The sequence below is a fragment of the Pelodiscus sinensis genome, chromosome 19, assembly GCF_049634645.1.
Source record: "Pelodiscus sinensis isolate JC-2024 chromosome 19, ASM4963464v1, whole genome shotgun sequence".
Lineage (NCBI taxonomy): Eukaryota > Metazoa > Chordata > Testudines > Trionychidae > Pelodiscus > Pelodiscus sinensis.
In genome coordinates this window covers 26,490,120-26,511,146 of record NC_134729.1, presented here as the reverse complement: position 1 = coordinate 26,511,146, position 21,027 = coordinate 26,490,120, and the positions used below count along the sequence as shown (strand labels likewise).

The 21,027-nt window shown below is 61.0% G+C and overlaps 2 protein-coding genes across 6 annotated transcripts in view; one reads left to right on the top strand and one right to left on the bottom strand.

The window, feature by feature from the left end:
* Positions 1–21,027, top strand: part of ADAMTS10 (ADAM metallopeptidase with thrombospondin type 1 motif 10) — a 118,032-nt gene that overhangs the window by 29,021 nt on the left and 67,984 nt on the right. For all 5 annotated transcript variants that reach the window (XR_012896730.1, XM_075903178.1, XM_075903177.1 and 2 more), the window contains exon 3: positions 10,556–10,920. Coding sequence is in view for 4 of the 5 variants with exons in the window: in XM_075903178.1 (XP_075759293.1) it covers positions 10,556–10,920 (365 nt within the window). In the remaining variant the exon portion in view is untranslated. The remainder of the gene's footprint in view (positions 1–10,555; positions 10,921–21,027) is intronic.
* On the bottom strand, positions 14,673–15,920 carry LOC142819041 (uncharacterized). Its single transcript, XM_075903174.1, has 2 exons — positions 15,371–15,920; positions 14,673–15,175 (listed from the first exon to the last, which is right to left on the bottom strand). The coding sequence occupies exons 1-2, from the start codon at positions 15,918–15,920 to the stop codon at positions 14,673–14,675; spliced, it is 1,053 nt and encodes a 350-aa protein (XP_075759289.1).

Here is a 21,027-nt window from a genome sequence, read left to right as displayed (position 1 = left end):
CTGCTCCAGCCCCGCGATCCGCACCTCACGCCAGGCCCCAGAGCCTGCGGACTTCTGCGGTGCCCAAACTGCCCGCTCTGCTGCCCTAGAGCAGGTTTGGGGCTGAGCAGACCACCGGAGCCCTCTCCCATTTGACCTGAGCCAGGAGTCCATGCCCCCGCCGGTGAGTAGAGTATTTGGGCCCCACGGGGCCGGGCGTTGTTGGCGTGGCAGTAGGGTTGCCAGATGGTTGAAACAAAAATACCAAATACCACCTCCCCCCTCAAAAAACACCGGGAAAAAATTCTGTTGAAGGGAAAAAAAAGGGGAGGGGGGGATCAAAGTTGCTGAGTAAAAAAAAAAAGACACCAAGGACTTATTAAGCCAAAACATTTTTTTTTTAAATAACCCAGCATTAGAACAGCATGTCCCCTTTAAGAGTGAGTGCAGGGCTAGGCACAGGGGAGAGGTTGAGCACTAAGACCCAGGGGAAGCATTGCTACCCCTTGGTCTTTTGGCCTGCAACCATTTTGTGCCGGCAGCCTTGGGGAACCAGGTAAGCATGGGGGCTGGGGTCGGGGTGTTGTGTGTTTGTAGGGTTGCCAGGTGCATTTTCACCTCCTGGCTGGGGAAAAATTCAGAAGACACAGGGCAGCTCAGGGCAGCTCAGGCGTCCGGGATTCTCTCGATTGTTTGACCGGACGGGAGGCGAAAATACCGGCCGTGCGGGTGACCAGCGGACACCTGGCAGCCCTGGGGGCAGGGCATCCGAATACCAGTGTGGGAGGTGCCGCTGGGGAAACCCAAGACAAGTTCCTAGGTCTTGTGTCCAGCCTGGCATCTGTGCGGATCTGAAATGGGGCCCTTCAAGGGCAAACCCCAGCGCGGAGCCAGGGCTGACTCTGGTGAACGAGGGCCCAGCTGGAGAGAGCAGGAGGGACCTGCCTGCCAGGGAAGCAGGAGGCTTCCTGGAGGTAGCACAGGGCTGGGGAGGCTCCCGGGTGGCAGGGCAGCAGGCCCGCCCCCCTTTGCCAGGGCTGAGTGGCCATTGCAGACTGCAGGGGCTAGGTGCAGGCTGGCAGTGGGTCACTGAGGCAAAGTGGGGGCAGGGGAACTGGGTGTTCCCTGGGGAGGGGAGGACACTACAGTGCAAGCAGGATAACCCCCCCCCCTCCCCCGGAAGGGGGCTCAGACACTGCTGGGGGGCACGTCCTAAGGGGACGCCGAGGTCCATGAGTGACACGGGTCTGGACTAGCGAGGACATGGGGAGACACCGGCGAGAGGGAGGCATCCAGGGAACCAAGGAGCTAATTCCCTGAGCAGCCAGCTGGAGGCGCCGTGGTGCGCCGGCCCGTGACAGGCCCACGGAGCCTGAGCCTGGTGAAATACGATTTCTACACACGCCAGGGACCAGCCTTGGTTGACGCTCTTTGCGGCTGTTGCCGGGATAGGACCCTGTCATTTGGGCCCTCCCCTCCTCGGGGGCGCTCAGCCTCCACTCCGGGGCGAGCTCGGCCTCGGTCCTGCAGCAAGGCCCCCGGCGGGAAACTCAGCCCGTTTGGCGGGAATCTGAGCGAGCGAGAACAGTCAGCCAGAGCAAAGCAGCAGCCCCGGCCGGTGGCGGGTTTGTCGGAAGTTCCGGTGATTGCTCGGCCGGCGCATCGCGCCTCGACCCCACGGGGCTGCATGGAAAACCAGTCCGGGGCTGCTGGGGTTCCCGGTGCACGGCGCGGCGGGGGGGGGGGGGCTTGAGCCAAGCACAAGGCAGGTCAGTAGCTGAGGCAGGGCCCCGTCTGCTCGTCCTCAGCCCAGTGCCTGGCTGCCCAAGCAATCTGTGGGCGTCACGGTGTCTGGCTAGGCTGGCTCTGGTGACTGCTAGGCAGGGAGTGGTAACCCTCCGCGCCGGGGGGGTATGGAGGCCAGTTCACCTGTGAGGCGGCAGGCTGAGAGGAAAGCCCTCATGGGAGGGAACAAGCTGGGCTTGCTGAGAGCAGAAAGGGGCTGCAGGAAGACAGGCCACGGTCACTCCCTGGGTGAGCGAGGTGGCTCCCGGGAGCTGGGGCTGGCAGACACAGTGGGGGGGGGGGGGGGCAGAGAGGTAGGAAAGGCTCTGGGGAGAAGGAGCAAGGGGTAGGTCAGGGCAGACCTCGGCTGCTGATGGGAAGGTTCCCCCGTCCGCTGCTAAGGAAATGGCACCAGCTGGCAGGAGAAAGGGAAGATTGCCTGAGCCCGTTTGTCAGAGGAGACGGGGAGGGCTTGGAAGGTGGAAACATGGCTAGTCCCCTGGCCAGAGGGCCAAGTTGGGAGGAGACTGCGAGGCCCCGAGGAAGAGAAGAGCCCCGGGGAGACCGCCAGAGTGGCAGCAGGAGACACGGCACATTGCAGAAGGCAGCCTTAGACCGGGAAAGTGCTAATGCCCACAGCAGCCAGGAGGAGGCGCCACCTGCTGTGAGACGATGCCCTGGCACTTCCTGTTTTCCAGATGTGGAAACTGAGGCTCGGAGCGATTAAACGCCAACATTTGCAGACGCCCCCTCTGGTTTTGGCCGCCATGATGTGTCCAGGGCCACCTCCATTAGCTGGCACCAGGGTGGGCTTAGAACTCAGGACTTCTTGGCCCCGGGTTGGGTGTTTTTCTAAAAGAGATGCTCTAATTTAAGCAGGAATTGTTTCGGAGCCATTCTCTGGCCTGTTACACACCGGGTCAGACTAGAACAGGGCCAAGCAAAATACAGCCTGCGGGCTGATCTGACCTGCTAAGCCTCTGGATCTGACCTGCGGGCACCGCAGGAGCCTCAGTTCGGTGCCCTGTCTGCCTGCCCTGCACACCATTCACAGCAGCCGGCCTGTTTGTCTGTGAACAGCTGTGAGCCTCGGGGCAGGGGGGCCAGGTTTTGCATACTGCCCCCACTCCCAGCACAACTTGCAGCTCCCATTGGCCGGTTTCCAGACAATGGGAGTTGCTGTCTGAAGAACAGGCCAGCACATGAAGTACCTCCCCTCCTCCTCTCGGACTCACAGCTCTTCTTAGTTGCACAGGGCCCCACAGCCAGTTGCTCTGAGTGGCCTGGGCCATGGAAGGCAGGGAACCTGCTGGGCTGCTGGCTGGGAGTCACCCAGGTAAGTGTCTCCCAGGCAGAGCCAGCCTCTGGCACCCCAGCCCCTGCCTCCCCCCACACCTCTGCCCCGTATTTCAGCCCCCTACCCCATATAGCTCCTGCACCCAGACCCCTCCGAGACCTTGCCCCCCAGTCCCCTGCCCTAGGTCACAACCACCTCCTTCACACAAACTCCCTCCCAGACCCCACACCCGCTCTGCACCCCAGTCCCTTGCCGCAAGCTCCCTTCTGCACCCAATCTCCATCCCAGAGTCCACATCCCCTCCACTAATTGCATAGAAGAGGGCAGCCCTTGGCCACGTGCCAAATTCTTGCTCCTAGGTAGACAAAACTGATGGGACAGACCTCAACCAAGGCACGGCACCACGGACAGACCCTGTCACTCTGTACCGCACGCCAGAGCGGAACTGGGGCTCAGGCCTCCAGGTGCGATCCAGCCCGTCAGCGGAGGTGCAGATCAGTGTCTGTCCAAAGGTGCCAAAATATGACGGCGATGGGCACTATCTTACTTAGACTCCTAGAGCCCCAGGGCGGCAGAGACCTCAGGAGGCACCGAGTCCAGCCCCCTGGCCAAGGCAGGACCAACCCAACTCAATCAGCCCAGCCAGGGCTTTGTCAAGCCGAGACTTGAACACCTCTAGGGATGGAGACTCCACCCCCTCCCTAGGGAACCCATCCCAGCGCTTCCCCACCCGCCTAAGGAAATAGTTTGTCCTAACACCCAACCTAGCCCTCCCCCACTGTAACTGGAGCCCATTGCTCCTTGTTCCGCCACCTGCCCCCACTGAGAACAGCCTCTCTCCAGCCTCTTTGTTAGTTGGAATACTTCTGGATTTGGGACCCCTGTGACCACGACTGTTGCGGTCCTGGTGGCCACAGTTCTCAAAGGATGTTAATGATTTTGGGAGGGTTCCGAGAAAAGCCATGATGAGGACTGAAGGCCTGGAAACGGTTCCTTACCGCATTCAACTCTGGGAACTCCATCTAGCTAGCGTCTCAGACAAGGGGTTGACTTGATCCCCGCACCCGAGTACCTGCCCCGGTGACCATTCTGGCAGACCACGAGTTAACCAGATCGGAAGTGGCTGGAAGCCGAGGCTGGACACATTGAGGATTAGATCCTTTATGGGCAGACCAGAGGGGCGTGTAAGGTGGGAAAAGCCGTTGGGTGGGAAAGTGGCGGAACGGGCGCCCTTGTGATGGAAGCGGAGGGGTTAGTGACGATGTCCGTGTGCGCAGGGGAGCCCGGGGAGCAGTGGGAGATGATCTGAGAACTCCCCCACACAAGAGAACACGATGAGAACGTTTGTGAAGGGAGATCAGGCCCCACCGCTCTCTTAGAAATCTGTGAGAGAGGCAACAAGCAGGTGGACAAGCGTGGTCCCGTGGACGTGGGGCTTGTGGACTTTCGGCAAGTCTTTGACAAGGTCCCTCACCGAAGCCTCTTACACCAAGTAACGAGTCCTGGGATGAGATGGCCCCTCGTTGGTCAGATAGGAAAGGAAAGGGGGGGCCAATGATCAACTGGGGGTTGTCTCTCCGGGATCGGTCCCGGGACCTGCGCTTTGAAACATCGTTCCACATGAGCTGGAAAAGGAGGTGAACAGTGAGGTGGCCACATTCACCGATGATACAAAACGAGCTCAGTCCAAAGCAGACCGCAGAGTTACAAAGGGATCTCACAAAACTGTGATGGGACAAGATAAGAAATGCAGTGTCGCTAAGTGCAGAGCAAGCACTAGTAATGCATAGCCCCCTGCCTGACCACCTCGAACCCCCATATTGGAAACTGACGCCCAGAGAGGCCAAGTGACTTTCCCGCAATCGCACAGGGTGTCTGTTGAACCAGGGACTTGAAACTGGATCTCTCTCAGCCTAGGCTAGTGTCCTAACCACTGGACAATGCTACCCCTCTGGCCTGTGATTAGCCTCACACAAGTCAGTGACAGAGAGCCCAGCTCCTGGCCCCCCTGCTCCCCTCTTTTCACTGCTAGTTGCACAAGCACCGCTCCTGGCCTCCCTCCCTTCAGCCTGTGAGGCAGGCTGCAGAGGAGAGGAAGAAATGGTTCCAGGAGCAGCAAGTTAGCGGGCTTGCTGGAGTGAAAAGGGCTTTTCGGCTTGCCCGGCTCCACACACAAGAAGTGCTCTGAGGTGGGGGAAGCCCCAGAAGGAGTGAAAATAAAATCCTCATTTCTGGTTGGCCAGGCCGAGGGCAGGCACCAGAGATGTCCATGGCTTGGAAGGCCGGGACGTAACCCTTCGCCCAGCCAGTGGGAAGGACTGTCCCTTAGCCGTGGCTGAAGAAACCGCTCTGGCAAGATCCCACGTTGGAAAATGCACCAGAGGGAGACTGAACGCTCCGGAGCTGGACATGCGGTGACAGGGCCGTTGGGAATCGAGATATGACGGCTTTGAAGATGGGCATCGTGGAGCCAGGCAAAAGGCAGGAAAGCGGGAAGGAAAGAAGATGCCGAGAGCACAGCGGTCCCTTGAGCAAAATGGGTGGGTGTGTCCAGCAGAGGAGACACTCCGGATCCACGGCCGTGAGTAGCTCGTGCTTCAGATACATCAGCCGAGGAGGGGGACAGATGATTCCGTGGCGACCTAACTGAGCTTCCAAGCACCTTCCTCTGCAGCACCTGGCCCCGACAACGTCTGGCAGTTCCTGTGTGACCGTTTGCCAGCGGCACGAGACTTTCTCCGGCGCAAAGCGCAGCTCCTACTGCTGGGCAGGGGCGGTCGCGAGAGCCGCAGGTGGCACTGTGAGGGGCCGCTGTTTGCCCTGCCTCCACCCGGCCGTGCCACCGATGGGTTAGCGCCACAGAGGTGGGGCTTGGGGTCCCCGCTGTGCCAACCCAGGAGCATGAGGAGAGGAGTCGGCCCCAGCCAAGCCCGAGAGGGTCAGAAAACAACCCAGCCCAAGGAGAGCGATTCGTGGAGCGGAAGCCACGTGACACGTCGGGGGCAGCGCTTCACTTCAAGGGCCACTGTAGGAAACCCCGTTTCCTGTAGCACAGCACGGGTGTGGTGCTCGCGTGTCCGTGTCCGCGTCCACTGCCCCCACGTGCACTGCCCTTCGCTTCCGTTGGGTCGAAAACGGCAGCCGCCAGGGTCCGTTCAGAGACAGTTCAACACAGCTCAACAGGAAGGACTGGCGCTGCCCCGGGAGCAGTGGGGGGCAGCCTGCAGGCCGTATGCAGCCCGTCTGGGACCCTTGTGTGGCCCGTGCACCCCCTCGTACCCCTGGGGCGCTGGAGCCCCACGCTCAGCTGCTCCTCCCCCTCCCTCCCAGCCCTTCAGGGGCACCATGAATCCGCCGATTCCCAGTGCTCAGGCTTTGGGAGGGAGAGGCCAGGCCCTGGCATGGAGCATAGGCAGCCAATGCAGGGGCTCCAGCAGCGCTGGCGGGCGGGTGGAACACGTTTGGGAGAGGCGGCAGGGGCGGGGCAGGGCGGGGCAGAGATTTGCTGTTGGATGGAAGTGTCGATGTTTCCGTTTTTAGGACGTGACGTTGCTGACGGGTCGGTGAGTCGGTGAATGGCGAAAGCATTTCGCCTGGGCTGGAAATAATCAGCCTGCAAAGGATTCATGCAGCTCATCTCATTGTGGGGGCCATGGCTAGTGCACACGACTGTGCGGCCCCCGGAGAGGAAGGAGGGCCACTAGCCTTGGCTGCCCATGCCTGCCCTCGACCGGTGTTTCTGCAGCGCCGCAGCCAGGACGCCTTGCGACGCCCAGTGGCTCCGTTTCACCGTTTCCAGCTAAGGGGAGGGCGGGAAGCAAACCGCAAGTAAACACGCCGGCACGGCCGGTTCCCAGGGCTCTCAAAGCGGTTTCATGGGCCCTAGACCCAACCCAAACCTAGCCACAGTCTGGGCCTCCGACTCCCAGCTGGGTTGCAGGGTCTGTGTCAGACCCCCCGGGGCCTGGTTAACACAGCTAAGCCCAGAAGGGGCCTGACACGAAAACGTTTGGACGCCCCGGCACCCAAAGTGACATGGCGCCAATCTCTCGGGTGGAGAAGGGTGACGTGTTCCTCCGCAAGAGCAGACCCCCGGGAGGTACCATCAGTGACCTTCTTAGCTCACATATGCTAAGCTGGACCGTTTGGGAGACTGACGTGTCCTAGGAGGAGGTAATAGAAGAAATCTTGCCCCTGGGAAGAATCCCAAGCACTGTTACAGGGTGGGGACCGACTGGCTGGGTAGCAGTTCAGCAGAAAAGGGCCTGGGAATTCCAGTGGGTGAGAAGCTGGAGATGAGTCAACAGGGCGCCCTGGTAGCCAGGAAGGCGAATGGCACATTGGGCTGCATTTGGAGGAGAATTTCCAGCAGATCCAGAGAAGTGATTATTCCCCTTTATTTGGTGCTGGGGAGGCCACATCTGGAGTATTGTGTCCAGTTCTGGGCCCCCCACTACAGAAAGGACGTGGGCGCATTGGAGAGGGTCTAGAGAAGGCAACACAAATGATGATTTGGCTGGAGCACATGACCAAAGAGGAGAGGCTGAGGGATTTGGGCTTGTTCAGTCTGCAGAAGAGCAGAGGGAGGGGGGATTTGAGAGCAGCCTGCAACTCCCTGCAGGGGGGTTCCAAAGAGGCTGGAGAGAGGCTGTTCTCAGTGGGGGCAGATGGCAGAACGAGAGCAAGTTGCAGTGGGGCAGGGCTGATTGGATATTAGGACATGCTGTGTCCTTATGAGGGTGGGGAAGCGCTGGGCTGGGTTCCCCGGGGAGGGGGGGAATTTCCCTCCCTAGAGGTGTCTGAGTCTCAGTTTGACACTGCCCTGGTTGGGCTGATGGGGTTGGGTTGGTCCTGCTGTGGGCCGGGGGCTGGACTCGGTGCCTCCTGGGGTCTCTGCCCGCCCGGGGGTTCTATGGTTCTATGTTGATGTAGCCCCTGGAAGATCCTGCCCTGGGATTCTCTGATTCTAAGTTGATAAGTTCAAAGTGCAACATGTGGCTGAAAAGCCGGATGAGCAGGGATGTTGTGTGATCTTCAGGTCCCCGGTTTCCCTCTCCTTTGATGGGGCCCTGCTCCTTCCTGGTGCTACCACCAGATAACAGGACAAGCAGTGATTCACCAGGACCTGCTGGTACCTCCCGCGGGTCTGAACGAACCTGAGGCTGCTCGGCCGAGTTGCTGATGAAGTGCACAAGCGCACATTGAAATGGACGGCTCCGCGGAAGCACTCGCAAGCCGCTCTCCACTCTCCCAGACCTATTGTGCTTCCCTTAGGAGCCTGGTTTGTCGTGTGAACCCCCGACTTTCACCTCCCTTAAAAGAACTTGCTAACAAAACCAGACAGGAAAGCACACGAGTGTCACAATCACTATTACTGAAAAAATGCCTCCTTTGTATTTTTACCATATCGTTGTAAAGTAAATCAATTCGAATGTAAAGATTGTACTTACATGTCCGAGCGTATTATGCAGCACAGTAGAAACAAGTCATTGTATGAAATTTTAGTTTGCCGTGACTTTGCTGGTGCCTTTTATGTAGCCTGATCTAAAGCAAGGCAAATACCTGGATGTGCAAATACCAGGCCACATCTGGAATAGTGCGCCCAGTTCTGGGGCCTCCACTACAGAAAGGACGTGGATGCATTGGAGAGGGTCCAGCGGAGGGCGACCAAAATGCTGAGGGGGCTGGGACACATGACCTCTGAGGAGCGGCTGAGGGAGTTGGGTTTGTTCAGTCTGCAGAAGAGAGGAGTGAGGGGGGGTTTGGTAGCAGCCTGCAACTCCCTGAAGGGGGTCCCAAAGCAGATGGAGAGAGGCTGTTCTCAGTGGGGCAGGTGGTAGAACAAGGAGCGATGGGCTCAAGTTACAGTGGGGGAGGGCTAGGTTGGAGATTAGGACAAGCTGTGTCCTTATGAAGCGCTGGGATGGGTTGCCCGGGGAGGGGGGTGGAATCTCCATCCCTAGAGGTGTTTAAGTCCCAGCTTGACACAGCCCTGGCTGGGATGGTTGAGTTGGGCTGGTCCTGCTTTGGGCGGGGGGCTGGACTCATGACTCCTGAGGTCTCTGCCGCCCTGGGGTTCTAGGGTTCTATGTGCTGATGCACCCCTGGAAGATCTCGTGTAGGAACTCCTGGCTGACAACTGCCGGAGTAGAAGGCTGCTGTTGTCGTATCTCCCCTTTAAACACTGACCCTGGGAGTTGCAGAGCGACGCCCTTCTCTTCAGCACCAGGCTGCAGATCGGGAGGGTCGCTGTGGGCAAGGGGGGTGTTTTCTTTCCTCTTCTCTTTTAGTGCCCTGGGTTCACGATTCCATTGCTCGTCCGTCCTGTGCCTTAGTGCCCCATTGTGAGTCCTTCCTGCTAGGGCTGTAACTGTCGGTTTTTACTGGTCTGGGACCACCTTTCCCATCCCAAGACCCCACGCCCATCTGGCGAGGAACCCCATGGACACCCCTCTGCCAGCCCAGAGCCCCAGGCTGAGACCCCTCGGTCTAAGGTCAGAAGGGAATTGCTGTGATTTGCCAGAAGAGACACTGGCTCTCTGGCTATGTCTACACTCTGGGGGTTTTCCACCACATCCAGGGAACGCTTTTGTTTGTGGCAGAGCAGACGCGCTCTTTTGGAAGCTCTGTCTTCCTCCTCCCACGAGGAAGAAGGGCTCTTCCAAAAAAGGAGGCTTTTCCGAAGTTTGGCCCAGTGTAGACGGGCCACATTTCGGAAAAGCCTCTTCCGATAGATCACTGTAGTGTAGACATAGCTTCTGAGTGCAGCACAGGCCATGTCTACACTGCACTGCCCCTCCGGAAAAAGCTACGCAAATTGCGAACTACAATTTGTGCAGCTTCTTCCGCTTCTTTTTCTGGAAGAGGCTTTTCCAGCAATTGGCCTGTTTACACTGGGACAAATGTCAGGAAAATACCCTCTTTGGGAACATCCCTTCTTCCTTGTAAAACAGGGATGAGTTGATCCTCCAAGATAGACAGGAAATGCCCTCTAAGGCCAGCCAGTCCTTCTCCGGACCAGGACTTGGGATGTTCCCCCCAGTGGGAGATGGGCCAATGAAGCTGAGTGGAGGGAAGATCGCCCCCAGCTTCCTTTGCTCGATTTCAGCCTTTCATGCCTCAGGTTTGTTCCTCCCCCGCTGGCATTTCTCCGATCGGGGGTCGATGGTTGTTGCCTTTTTCCAGCCCCATGGTGGCTGTTGGGAGCTATCTGGCGCCCACCAGCGGTATCCGAACGCCTGGCAATCTGTCACGTTGCTAGCCTCACAACGGCCCTGTGACGTAGGGAATGGCTCTGCTATAGAGTCGAGGAACTGAGGCCTGGGAAGATTAAGTGACTCACCCAACACCACACAGGAGTCTGTGGCAGAGCAGGAGCACCGCAGGGTTGTGCCGTAACCCCTCAGTCCCCTTCCTTCCATCTCGGTAGCACGCCTGGCCCAGTGCAGGAAGGCCCACCCCCGAATGTGACCCTGTGTTTGCTTTGCCCCCCAGAGGAGTTCCTCTCCAGCCTGGATCACTATGAAATTGCTTTCCCCATCCAAGTGGACCAAAACGGGGACTTCCTCACCTTCGACATGCGACGCCAGCCCAAGCGGCGCGCCCGGCGCGGCCTGAGCTCCCTGGCCTACGAGGCAGCTGAGCCGCAGGTCTTCTACAAGGTCCCCGCCCAAAGCACCCAGTTCCTCCTCAACCTGACCCTGCACTCCAACCTGCTGGCCGAGCACTTCACCGTGGAGTACTGGAAGCGGGACGGGGTGGACTGGCAGCACGACTTCCATGAGGACTGCCACTACGCAGGCCACCTGCAGGGTCAGCACCTGAGCTCCAAAGTCGCCATCAGCAACTGCAACGGGCTGGTAAGCGTCCCGCGGGAGGGGGTGGGGCGCCGGGCCAGTGCCGAAAATGGGGCAGATGGCGTCGCCCCGATCGGCAGCCCTGTGGCTGTGAGGGGCGTGGCCGGGCGGCAGAGCTGAGACGGGCCGTTGCTCGCGGCGATCCGCTTGCTGGAGGCCCGGTCCCGTGAAGGGCGACCATGAGCGAGGCAAAGGCCCAGGAGAGCCCATCGGCCTCCACTGGCGTCGCTCGGCGGGGCCGGGGAGACCCACAGCCACACTCGGATTGTCGCTCTAGGAGGCCTCAGGCTCTTGCGCGCCGGCAAAGGGCGCTGGGTGGATAGGAGCCGGGCATGAGGTCCGGCCGCGGGACTCGCCGAGACGTGTTTGTTCAGCTCCCTGGCTCTGCCGCCAGCCCGTGTCCTAGGGCTGATCCCTCTCTTGCGCTCACGGGGGAATGGCCAGCGGGCCTGGCTGAGCGAGGAGGCACTCACCGTGCCGGGCTGGTGAGGAGGGGGCTGCAGGGAGTCACCCAGAGGACACACCGGGGTGCGGTGAGGCTGCCCTCCCCCACCCGCACTTTTTGTGCAAAAGCATCCATGCCAATCTAGACACCCTTTTGCAGAAATACTTTTAATGGAAAAACTTTTCCGTTACAAGTATTTCCGCAAAATCATGCCAGTCTAGATGCAGCCTAGGGCTACGTCTACACTGAGTTTTCTGGGCAAAAAAATATGCTAATGATGGACTCATTTGCATGAGTCGCAATCTCATTTGAATATTTTCTGCCGATCCGGTTTTTCACTAGGGGTTTTTGCGCCAAAACAAGCAGTGGGGACGTTTTCTTTTTGCGCAAAAACCTCTTTTCCCGCAAGATCCTTATGCCCCAAAAAAGGAGGTTTACCGAGCTTGTGGGAAAAGGGGTTTTTGCACAAAAGGAAAACGTCCCCACTGCTTGTTTTGGTGCACAAACCCCTAGCGAAAAACCGGATCGGCAGAAAATATGCAAATGAGATCGCGACTCATGCAAATGAGTCTCTCATTAGCATATTTTTGCTGAGAGAACTCATAGTGCAGACGTAGCCTAAGTGAACCCAGCGTTCCACCCACTAACTGCTTAACGGGGATTTTCCATCCCGAGCCCCCTGCGTGCACAGACACACAGAGCTGCAATCCATCGGCACCCCCCCCCAGTCGGAACGCTCCTCTCTCCTGTCTCCCATGCTGCCCGCACCCCAGGGCCACACGCTCCCTCCTGGCCCGTGCTCTCCACCGCGTGGTGGGAAGCGAAGGGCTGAAGGCTCAGGCTTCCAGCGCGCGGTCTGGCTGCTCACCGCCTGCGGGGCGGGGCTGCCAACGAGCCTGCAACGCAAACCAGCTGCAGCAGGAGGCAGGCCCGGCGGCCGACCTGGGCCCGAAGGGGGTGGGAAGCCTGGCATTCAGCAGAGCAGGGTTTCCATCTACTGCCTGTTTGGGGTCCCGGAGACCCAGCGCGTGGGGCCCCACAAAGACGCTCCGTGCGGAGGGAAGGGAACTGGAAATCCCCCTCCACTCCTTACCTGCCACGACCTGCACTGCCGGCACAGCTTCCCCCTGCTGCTAGGCATGAGGAGCCCTGCAGGCTGGGGATTGGGAACCTGGCCTGGAAATCAGTATGGGTACGTCTACACTACAGCGCTAGTTCGAACTAACTTAGTTCGAATTAGTTAATTCGAACTAAGCTAGTTCGAACTAGCGCATCTAGAACTAAAAACTAGTTCGAACTAGCGTTTTGCTAGTTCGAACTAGCGCGTCCACACTGATTGGACGCAGGGGGGCATTTAAGGGCAGCTGAAACCGGTTCTGGCAGGGCATCAGGTCAGCAGTTGCTTTGTGTGGCTGCTGTCTGAGGCTATCTGAGGCTCGTGCTTAAAGGGACCCCCCCTGGACAGCCGGTTCTCAGCTTTTCCTGCTTGCTTGCCAACCTCGCCGAGGGACAGCAAAGCGTCGGTCTCTGTGCCCGTCTGTGTCGGTGCTTCCCTTCGGGGGGGCCGCCGCAGGTGGCAACATGGAGCCACGGCTCGCCCTGCACCTTCTGGTGCACGTTCTGGACTTGCTGCTGCAAGCCTGCCAGCAATGGCTCGAGGCTGCCTGGCACCACCTGGGGAACGTCAGCCCCCTGCCTCTCCGCCTGGCCGCCCTGGGGGCCGTGGAGGAGCCGCGGCGGCGCCCCGGCACCGGCGTGCCCCGCCGCATCTGGCGTCTGGACACCAGCAGCGACTGGTGGGACCGCATCGTCCTGGAGCGCTGGGACGACCGACAGTGGACCCAGAACTTTAGGATGAGGAGGGACACCTTCCTGGAGCTCTGCGAGTGGCTCGCCCCTGCCCTGCAAAGAAGGGACACTCGCATGAGGCCCGCCATCCCCCTCCAGAAGCGGGTGGCCATCGCCCTCTGGAAGCTCTCCACGCCGGATAGCTACCGATCCGTCGGGAACCAGTTCGGCGTGGGGAGATCCACTGTCGGAGCAGTGCTCATGCAGGTACGGCGCTCGTCGGCCACCGAGCCGGGGGGGAGGGGGGCTGCGAGGAGGGGATGGGCCGCCCCAGGGACAAAGGGGGGGGCGGGAGGAGGCGAAAGCGCCCCGCACCGGAGGGGTCGGGCTGTCCCGGCCGTACTACACGCCGCCAGGGGGGTTGCTTCCGGGAGTGGGGCGCGGGGCACTGCCAGGGCACGCACGCTCCCAGCCACCCGGGCGCCCCACTGATTGACGCTTTGCTGTGTCTCTCTCCGCAGGTGGTCAAGGCCATCAACCGGGTGCTGCTCCGCAGGGTGGTCCGCCTCGCCAACCCGGATGCCGTCATCCGGGGATTCGGCGCCCTCGGCTTCCCCAACTGCGGGGGGGCCATCGACGGGACGCACATCCCCATCCGTGCCCCGGAACACCAGGCGTCCCGGTACGTGAACCGCAAGGGGTACTTCTCCGTCATCCTGCAGGCCGTATGTGACCACCGGGGACAGTTGACGGACATAAATGTGGGCTGGTCCGGCAAAGCACACGACGCCCGGGTGTACCGGAACTCCTCCGTGTGCCAGCGGCTGCAGGACGGGACCTTCTTCCCCGACCGCCACATCAGGGTCGGGGACGTGGACATGCCCGTCTGCCTGGTGGGGGATGCCGCCTACCCACTGCAGCCCTGGCTCATGAAGCCCTACACGGGACACCTCAATCCCTCCCGCCAGGCCTTCAATAACAGGCTGAGCAGGGCCCGCATCGTGGTGGAGGGGGCCTTCGGGCGACTGAAAGCCCGCTTTCGATGCCTCCTCACCCGTCTGGACCTGGCCGAGCACAACATCCCTCCCGTGGTGGCGGCATGTTGTGTGCTCCACAATTTGTGTGAGCGGAAGGGGGAGGCTTTCTTGCCAGCCTGGATGGCTGAGGCTGACCGCATGGCTGGACACTACGGTCAGCCCCGCACCGCCGCCGTCCGGGAAGCCCAGCGGGGGGCCATCCGGATCCGGGAAGCCCTGCGGGAGAGCTTCCAGGTGGAGGAGGAGGAGGACTGACCTCTCCCTGCATGCCCCACCGGGGCCTTCTTCCACCCTACCCCCCCCTTCCCCTTTCCCCTCCCTACCTACTGTCAAATAAAGACACCTGTTTTTCCAACAAAAACGTCTGTTTATTTCACAGAACTGGGGTGGGGGAGGGAGGAATGAAGGTGGGAGAAGGGAGGGGGAAACCTGGGACGAGGGAGCTGGAAGGGGAGGGGAGGGAAGGGAGGAAGGGAAAGGAAAGCTCAGGGGTGGGAGTCTGGGTGCCTCTCCCGTCTCGCCACACTGCGGGTCCGGGGGCGTCGGTGGGGAATGGTTGTGGAGGGGGGGGCAGAGAGGACAGGGGGTGTGGAGGAAGCAGGAGCGGAAGCAGGAGGAGCAGGAGGAGCAGGAGGAGCAAGAGGGGGAGCAGGAGGAGCAAGAGGGGGAGCAGGGGGAGCAAGAGGGGGAGCAGGGGGAGCAAGAGGGGGAGCAAGAGGGGGAGCAGGGGGAGGAGGAAATGGAATGCGGTCTAGCAGGCTCTGGAGGTGGCCTCGCAGGGCACGGCCCTGCTCCTCCAGGGCCTCCAGACTCCTCTGGCGCAGCCTGAGGTCCTCCTGGACCCAGTGGTCCTGGAGACGGAGCTGTCGGTCCAGGAACCGGAGATGCCGCCTCTGGTAGTCCTCCTGGTTCCTGGCTGTCCTGCTTGCCCGGGCGCGGGCGGCTGCTGCAGGCGGTGTGGTGCGCCCTGCAGTCCCCGGTGCTGCAGCTGTGGTGCAAGAAGACCAGCGGTCAATGACCCCAGGGGCCCAGGTGTGTGAAACCCAGCTCCCCTCTGCAAGGCCAGGGCCCCTGCAGGATCCCCAGCTGCTGCTCCGTGGTGGGCAAGGCCCAGGCGCACGGTCCCGGGGCTCCCTCTTGCCCCAGCCCCCCGTACACATAAGGGGAACACGAGGGTACTCACAGGTGGACGCCTCCCCGGCCTCTGATGATGCAGGCGAGCGGCTCTGTGGGGTGCCTCGGGGGTCCCGGGTCCTGGGAAGGCTGGCAGCAGGCTCCTGGCTCTCAGAGCCCTCTTGCTCCTCCTCGGTGTCCAGGAGCGGTCCCTCTGCCCCGGGGTCAATCACGTCCCGGGGGGCAGGGACGGCATGAGCCCCCAGGAGGCGGTCCAGGGCGTGGAAGTGGGGGCAGGCCTCCGGGTCAGCCCCTGGCAGGCAGGCCCGGGAGTAGGACTGCCGCAAGTCTTTAATCTTGCAGCGCACCTGCTCCCGGCTGCGCTGGTGGCCCCTGGCGGCCAGGCTGGCAGCCATGCGTCCATAGACGGCCGCATTCCGGTGGCTAGTGCGGAGATCGTGGACATTGGAGGCTTCCCCCCAAACCTCGATGAGGTCCACGATCTCCGCACTTGACCAGGCGGGCGCCCGCCTTTTGCGCCCCCGGGCAGGCTCCTGGGAGCCGCCAGGCTGGTCGTGGGGAGCAGTGGAGGGCTGGGAGCCCTCGGATGGCTGGCTCATTGTGTGGCAGGTGCAGGCTGTGCAGGCACGGGTGCTGGCAGCCTTGCAACTGGCACAAAGTGAGTAGCCAGCCCATGGCCCTTTAAGGGCTCCGGGGCCGGGAGGGGGGCAATAGAGTTTCCCTGGTGTTGGCCAGAGTGGCCACCAGGGAAACCTGGGAAGCCTTAGCCTCCCACTAGTTCGAACTAAAGGGCTACACAGCCCTTAGTTCGAACTAGCTAGTTCGAACTAGGCGTTAGTCCTCGTAAAATGAGGTTTACCTAGTTCGAACTAAGCGCTCCGTTAGTTCGAATTAAGTTCGAACTAACGGAGCGCTAGTGTAGCGCATAGGAAAGTTAGTTCGAACTAACGTCCGTTAGTTCGAACTAACTTTCTAGTGTAGACATACCCTGACTCTGTGTTCTACCCCCCCGCGCCCCCGCTGCCGAATGGCTGTGAGCCCTGGGCAAGTCCCTCTGCTTCACTGGGCCTCCATTTCTCCATCTGTGAAATGGGGAGAAAGCCACTTAGCACCTTTGCGGGGGGCTTTGGGAGCTGCGGAGAAGGGTGACACAGTGACATCAATATCTGGGGGCAGCACCACACATGGCAGTCTGAGCCCAGGGCTGCTCCCTCCACAGTTAATAATCTAGCAGTAGAGATAGGAGTGAGACAACCCGAGGGTACAGCCAGACTGTCCCCATAGACCTGGGATCTCTGACTGCTTGACCTGTGGCCCACCCTGATCAATACAAACCTTTCCGCGGACCACCAGTCAACCTCCCACTATGACAAAATGGGTGCAGGAGCAGGTGAGGGAGGGGGTCTGGGCAGTAGGTGGGTGCAGGAGCAGGCTGTGGGAGGTGGGTGCGAGAGCAGGAGCAGGAGGTGGGTGCGGGAGTGGGAGGTGGGTGCGGGAGCGGGCTGCGGGAGGTGGGAGCGGGCTGCGGGAGGTGGGTGCGGGAGAGGGAGGTGGGTGCGGGAGCGGGCAGTGGGTGCAGGAGCGGGCTGTGGGAGGTGGGTGCGGGAGCGGGCAATGGGCGCAGGAGCGGGCTGCGGGAGGTGGGTGCAGGAGCGGGAGGTGGGTGCGGGAGCGGGAGGTGGGCGCAGGAGCGGGCTGCGGGAGATGGGAGCGGGCTGCGGGAGGTGGGTGCAGGCTGCGGGAGGTGGGTGCGGGAGCAGGCTGCAGGAGGTGGGTGCGGGAGCGGGCAATGGGCGCAGGAGCGGGCTGCGGGAGGTGGGTGCGGGAGCGGGAGGTGGGTGCGGGAGCGGGCTGCGGGAGGTGGGTGCGGGAGTGGGCTGCGGGAGGTGGGTGCGGGAGCGGGCAATGGGCGCAGAAGCGGGCTGCGGGAGGTGGGTGCGGGCTGCGGGAGGTGGGTGCGGGAGCGGGAGGTGGGTGCGGGAGCGGGCTGCGGGAGGTGGGTGCGGGAGTGGGCTGCGGGAGGTGGGTGCGGGAGCGGGCAATGGGCGCAGGAGCGGGCTGCGGGAGGTGGGTGCGGGAGCGGGAGGTGGGTGCGGGAGCAGGCTGCGGGAGGTGTGTGCAGGAGCGGGAGGTGGGTGCAGGAGTGGGCTGCGGGAGGTGGGTGCGGGAGCGGCTGTGGGAGGTGTGTGCAGGAGCGGGAGGTGGGTGCAGGAGTGGGCTGCGGGAGGTGGGTGCGGGAGCGGCTGTGGGAGGTGGGTGCGGGAGCGGCTGTGGGAGGTGGGTGCGGGAGCGGCTGTGGGAGGTGGGTGCGGGCTGCGGGAGGTGGGTGCGGGAGCGGCTGCGGGAGGTGGGTGCGGGAGCGGCTGCGGGAGGTGGGTGCGGGAGCGGCTGCGGGAGGTGGGTGCAGGAGCGGCTGCGGGAGGTGGGTGCGGGAACGGGAGGTGGGTGAGGGAGCGGCTGCCGGAGGGGTGGGATTCTGGCTAATGGGAGCAGCGGGGGCAAAGCCTCCCGGTGGCAGTTTCCTGCCCTGCCATTTCCCCAGTCTCGGGGGTGGGGGGCCAGCAGACAGTGGAGCTGCTTCCTCCCCCCATGAGCTGGATCCGGCCTGCGAGGTTCAGGGTTCCTTCCTCCCCTGCCACAGTGGGCACCCAGCCTCACAGGAGCCGGGAGGCTGGGACGCCAGTGCAGGCTCCCTGCTGTGCAAAGGGGGGGGCCGTGGCGAGCCCCAAACCCACGGCCCAGCTGCAAGATGGTCGTGGCTACTAGTGGGCTGTGGGCCACACCTCGGAGACCACTGTCATAGACGGACAAATCCCGTCGATTGTAAGGTCTTTGGGGCAGGAACTGTCCTTTGGTTGGGTGTTTGCACAGCGCCTAGCGCCGGAGCCCTGGACCACTCTGAAGTGCCACTGAAAAACAAATATTACAAAATAATTAACAGCTACTCTAGTGACTAGAGCTCTGTAAACACTCAAGCTGACAGACTGACTGGCTGGCTGGCTCCTGGGGGCCTCCTTTGCAATCCGGGAATATGGAATGAATTATCGGGGGGCACTCTGGGCTTTTTCCCCCCGAATCTTGAACTGTTCAGGCCTTTACATTTCGAGTGAGTAGCATTTGGGATCAAATTCTGCTCTCGCGTCGGTGTGAATCGGTCGTTCTACGGACTGACTGGAGCTCGCTCTGGTTTGTACCCCAAGGAGGGGAGGGCAGAGTCTGGCCCCTCTCACCTGGTGATGGTCGAGGGGGGGGGTTATTTCATTAAGATGGGGATGGGGAATCACGATGGAGATAAACAGCATTTGCCATCCAAGTCTGCTCTGGCGACTGGCCCCACCTCTGGTCTGGTCTAGGGTCACCATATTTGAATCTTCCGAAGAGGACGCTCCTGAGAGTGCGTGTATCTGTGTCAGTATCGACCCGCTCGCGCTGTGTTCACGTGTTACCTAGCCGCGATCACGTCTGATGAGCACTACATGGCCCCTGTGTCTGTCTGGTTTTTACAAGGCAGCCCACCCCCCTGGCCTACGAACCCCGTGGACCTGCGGCATCTCCGAAACCCGCCCTTCAACTCCACGTTCCCCATGGTTGAGGGCAGGTTGGATCCAGAGCCCGATTCAGATCTGAGCTTTGTGGTGCGGGTCCCTCTTGAGCCAAAACTCAGAAAAATGACCAAGCGAGGCCCAGTCCTCCAAACAAAACTTTACTGATGAGGCTCGTATAATAATCAGAGAACACTGGAACTGGGGGGGCCCTCGAGAGGCATCGAGTCCAGTCCCCTGCCCTCATGGCCAGACCCAGCACCGTCTAGACCATGGGTTCCCAAACTGGGGGGGCATGAAGAAATTCCAGGGGGGGTGCAAGGCGACCCATCCCCCCCTTCAATTCCCCCTCCCCCACACCTTCTCTGCCCCCCCCCCCCCACAAGTTTTGCTGCTATTTTTGTTTTTTGGCCCCGGTCAGTTTTTTTATTTTTTGGGGGGGAGGGTTTCTCAAAAATCAGTCGGGAAGTTTTTCCTAATGTCCAACCTAAACCTCCCTTGCTGCAGTTCAAGCCCCTTGCTTCCTGTCCTGTCCTTGGGCCAAGGAGAACAAGTTTTCTCCCTCCTCCTCCTCCTCTCTTCTAGATGCCTGTAAACCGCTACCACGTCCCCTCTCAGGCTATGTCTAGACTATGGGCCTACGTCTACACTGCCCTCTCTTGCGCAAGCAAATATGCAAATGAGGCGAAGTGGTGAATATCGCTGCACCTCATTTGCATACTTAATGAGCCGCCATTTTGTGCAAGGGGCTTTTGTAGGGGCCCCGTAGTGTAGTTGTAGCCTCAGTCTTCTCTTTTTCAGACGAAACAAGCCCAGTTCTTTCAGCCTTCCCTCCTAGCTCACGTTCTCTAGACCTTTCATCATCTGAGTTGCTCTTCTCTGGACCTTCTCCAATTTCTCCACCTCTTTCCTGAAGTGCGGTGCCCAGAACTGGACGCAAGACTCCAGCTGGGGCCTGACCAGCGCAGGGCAGGGCGGAAGAACGACTCCTCGTGTCTTGCTCACCACACTCCTGCTAACGCAGCCCGCAATCACGTTGGCTTTTTTTGCCACACGGTCACGCTGTTGGCTCCTGTTCAGCATGTGGACCACTCTGACCCTAGATCCCTGTCTGCAGGACTCCTTCCCAGACGGTCGCGTCCCGTTCTGTGTGTGTGGCTCGGATTGCTCCTTCCTAAGTGGAGCATTTGTCCTTAATGAACGTCACCCTCTTACCTCCGACCACGTCTCCAGTTTGTCCAGGCCCCGGGCACTTTGCACCTGATCTCAGCCCCCTGCAAAGGAAACGAGTCCTTCGCAGCAGACTGTGTGGGTGCTCGCAGGCTGCTGCCCAGCCCTCCCGAGCCTGGTGCTAAGCACATGGGATGGGCGGTTGCGAGCCCGTCCCTGCGCCCCCGGTGAGTCCCCCACACACAGCCTCCCGTCCGCCCCACGCAGCAGCCAGCGGTCACGTCGGCAACCCAGGCCTCACCGTGGCCTCGGCAGTGCAGCGCTTGGGCCCCGGAGAGGACAGCGCTTCACACGCTCCTGGGCAGGAGAGGTGGAGGCGTCCGCCGCGGTCCCAGAGACCGTGTCCTGGGCAGCCAGGCTGGGTCCTTTCCCAGCAGAACGTGAAAGCTCTTCCCTCCCTTTCCAGCGGTGACCTCCTTCCCCGGCCCACAGAGCCGGCAGCCAGCTGGCCACGCAGGCCGCCGCTGGGCGCTCGGCTGCAGCCCTCGCCAGGCTAACCTCATACTACCTCGCTTGTGTTCGAGCGAGGGCGCCGGGCCAAGAGCAACAGAGCTCGGTGCAGAAGGAAATCCCCCGGCCCTCGGAGAGGGGGCTCTGCGGCACACACACTGCCCGATTCAGCTTGCCTGGCCGGGGAGGGGACAGAGCCTGAGGAAGGAAGTGGCGTGGAACCCCAAAGGACGTGCACCCGACTTTCCCGGCCGTCGTTTCTTTACTGACATAGCATCCTCCAGGCCAGGGGCTCAGGGCGCTGTATCGTCTCCAGCTCGGGAAGCCAAGCGACTGGCCGGAGAAGGGGCCGTGGGAGGGCTTGGAATGTAGCTATGTCCTGGGCCGTGCTTTATCAACAGCACAGAGAGGAAGTGTGGCCTAGTGGTTAGGGGATACGCCTGGGAGGCTCACATCCAGGTCACTGCGGCTCCAACACGGATTT

Coding starts and splice junctions, on each gene's coding strand:
- LOC142819041 (XM_075903174.1), bottom strand. CDS start 15,920: ATGAGCCAGCCATCCGAGGGCTCCCAGCCCTCCACTGCTCCCCACGAC. Junction 15,176..15,370: donor GGCCGGGGAGGCGTCCACCT/GTGAGTACCCTC, acceptor CTTGCACCACAG/CTGCAGCACCGGGGACTGCA.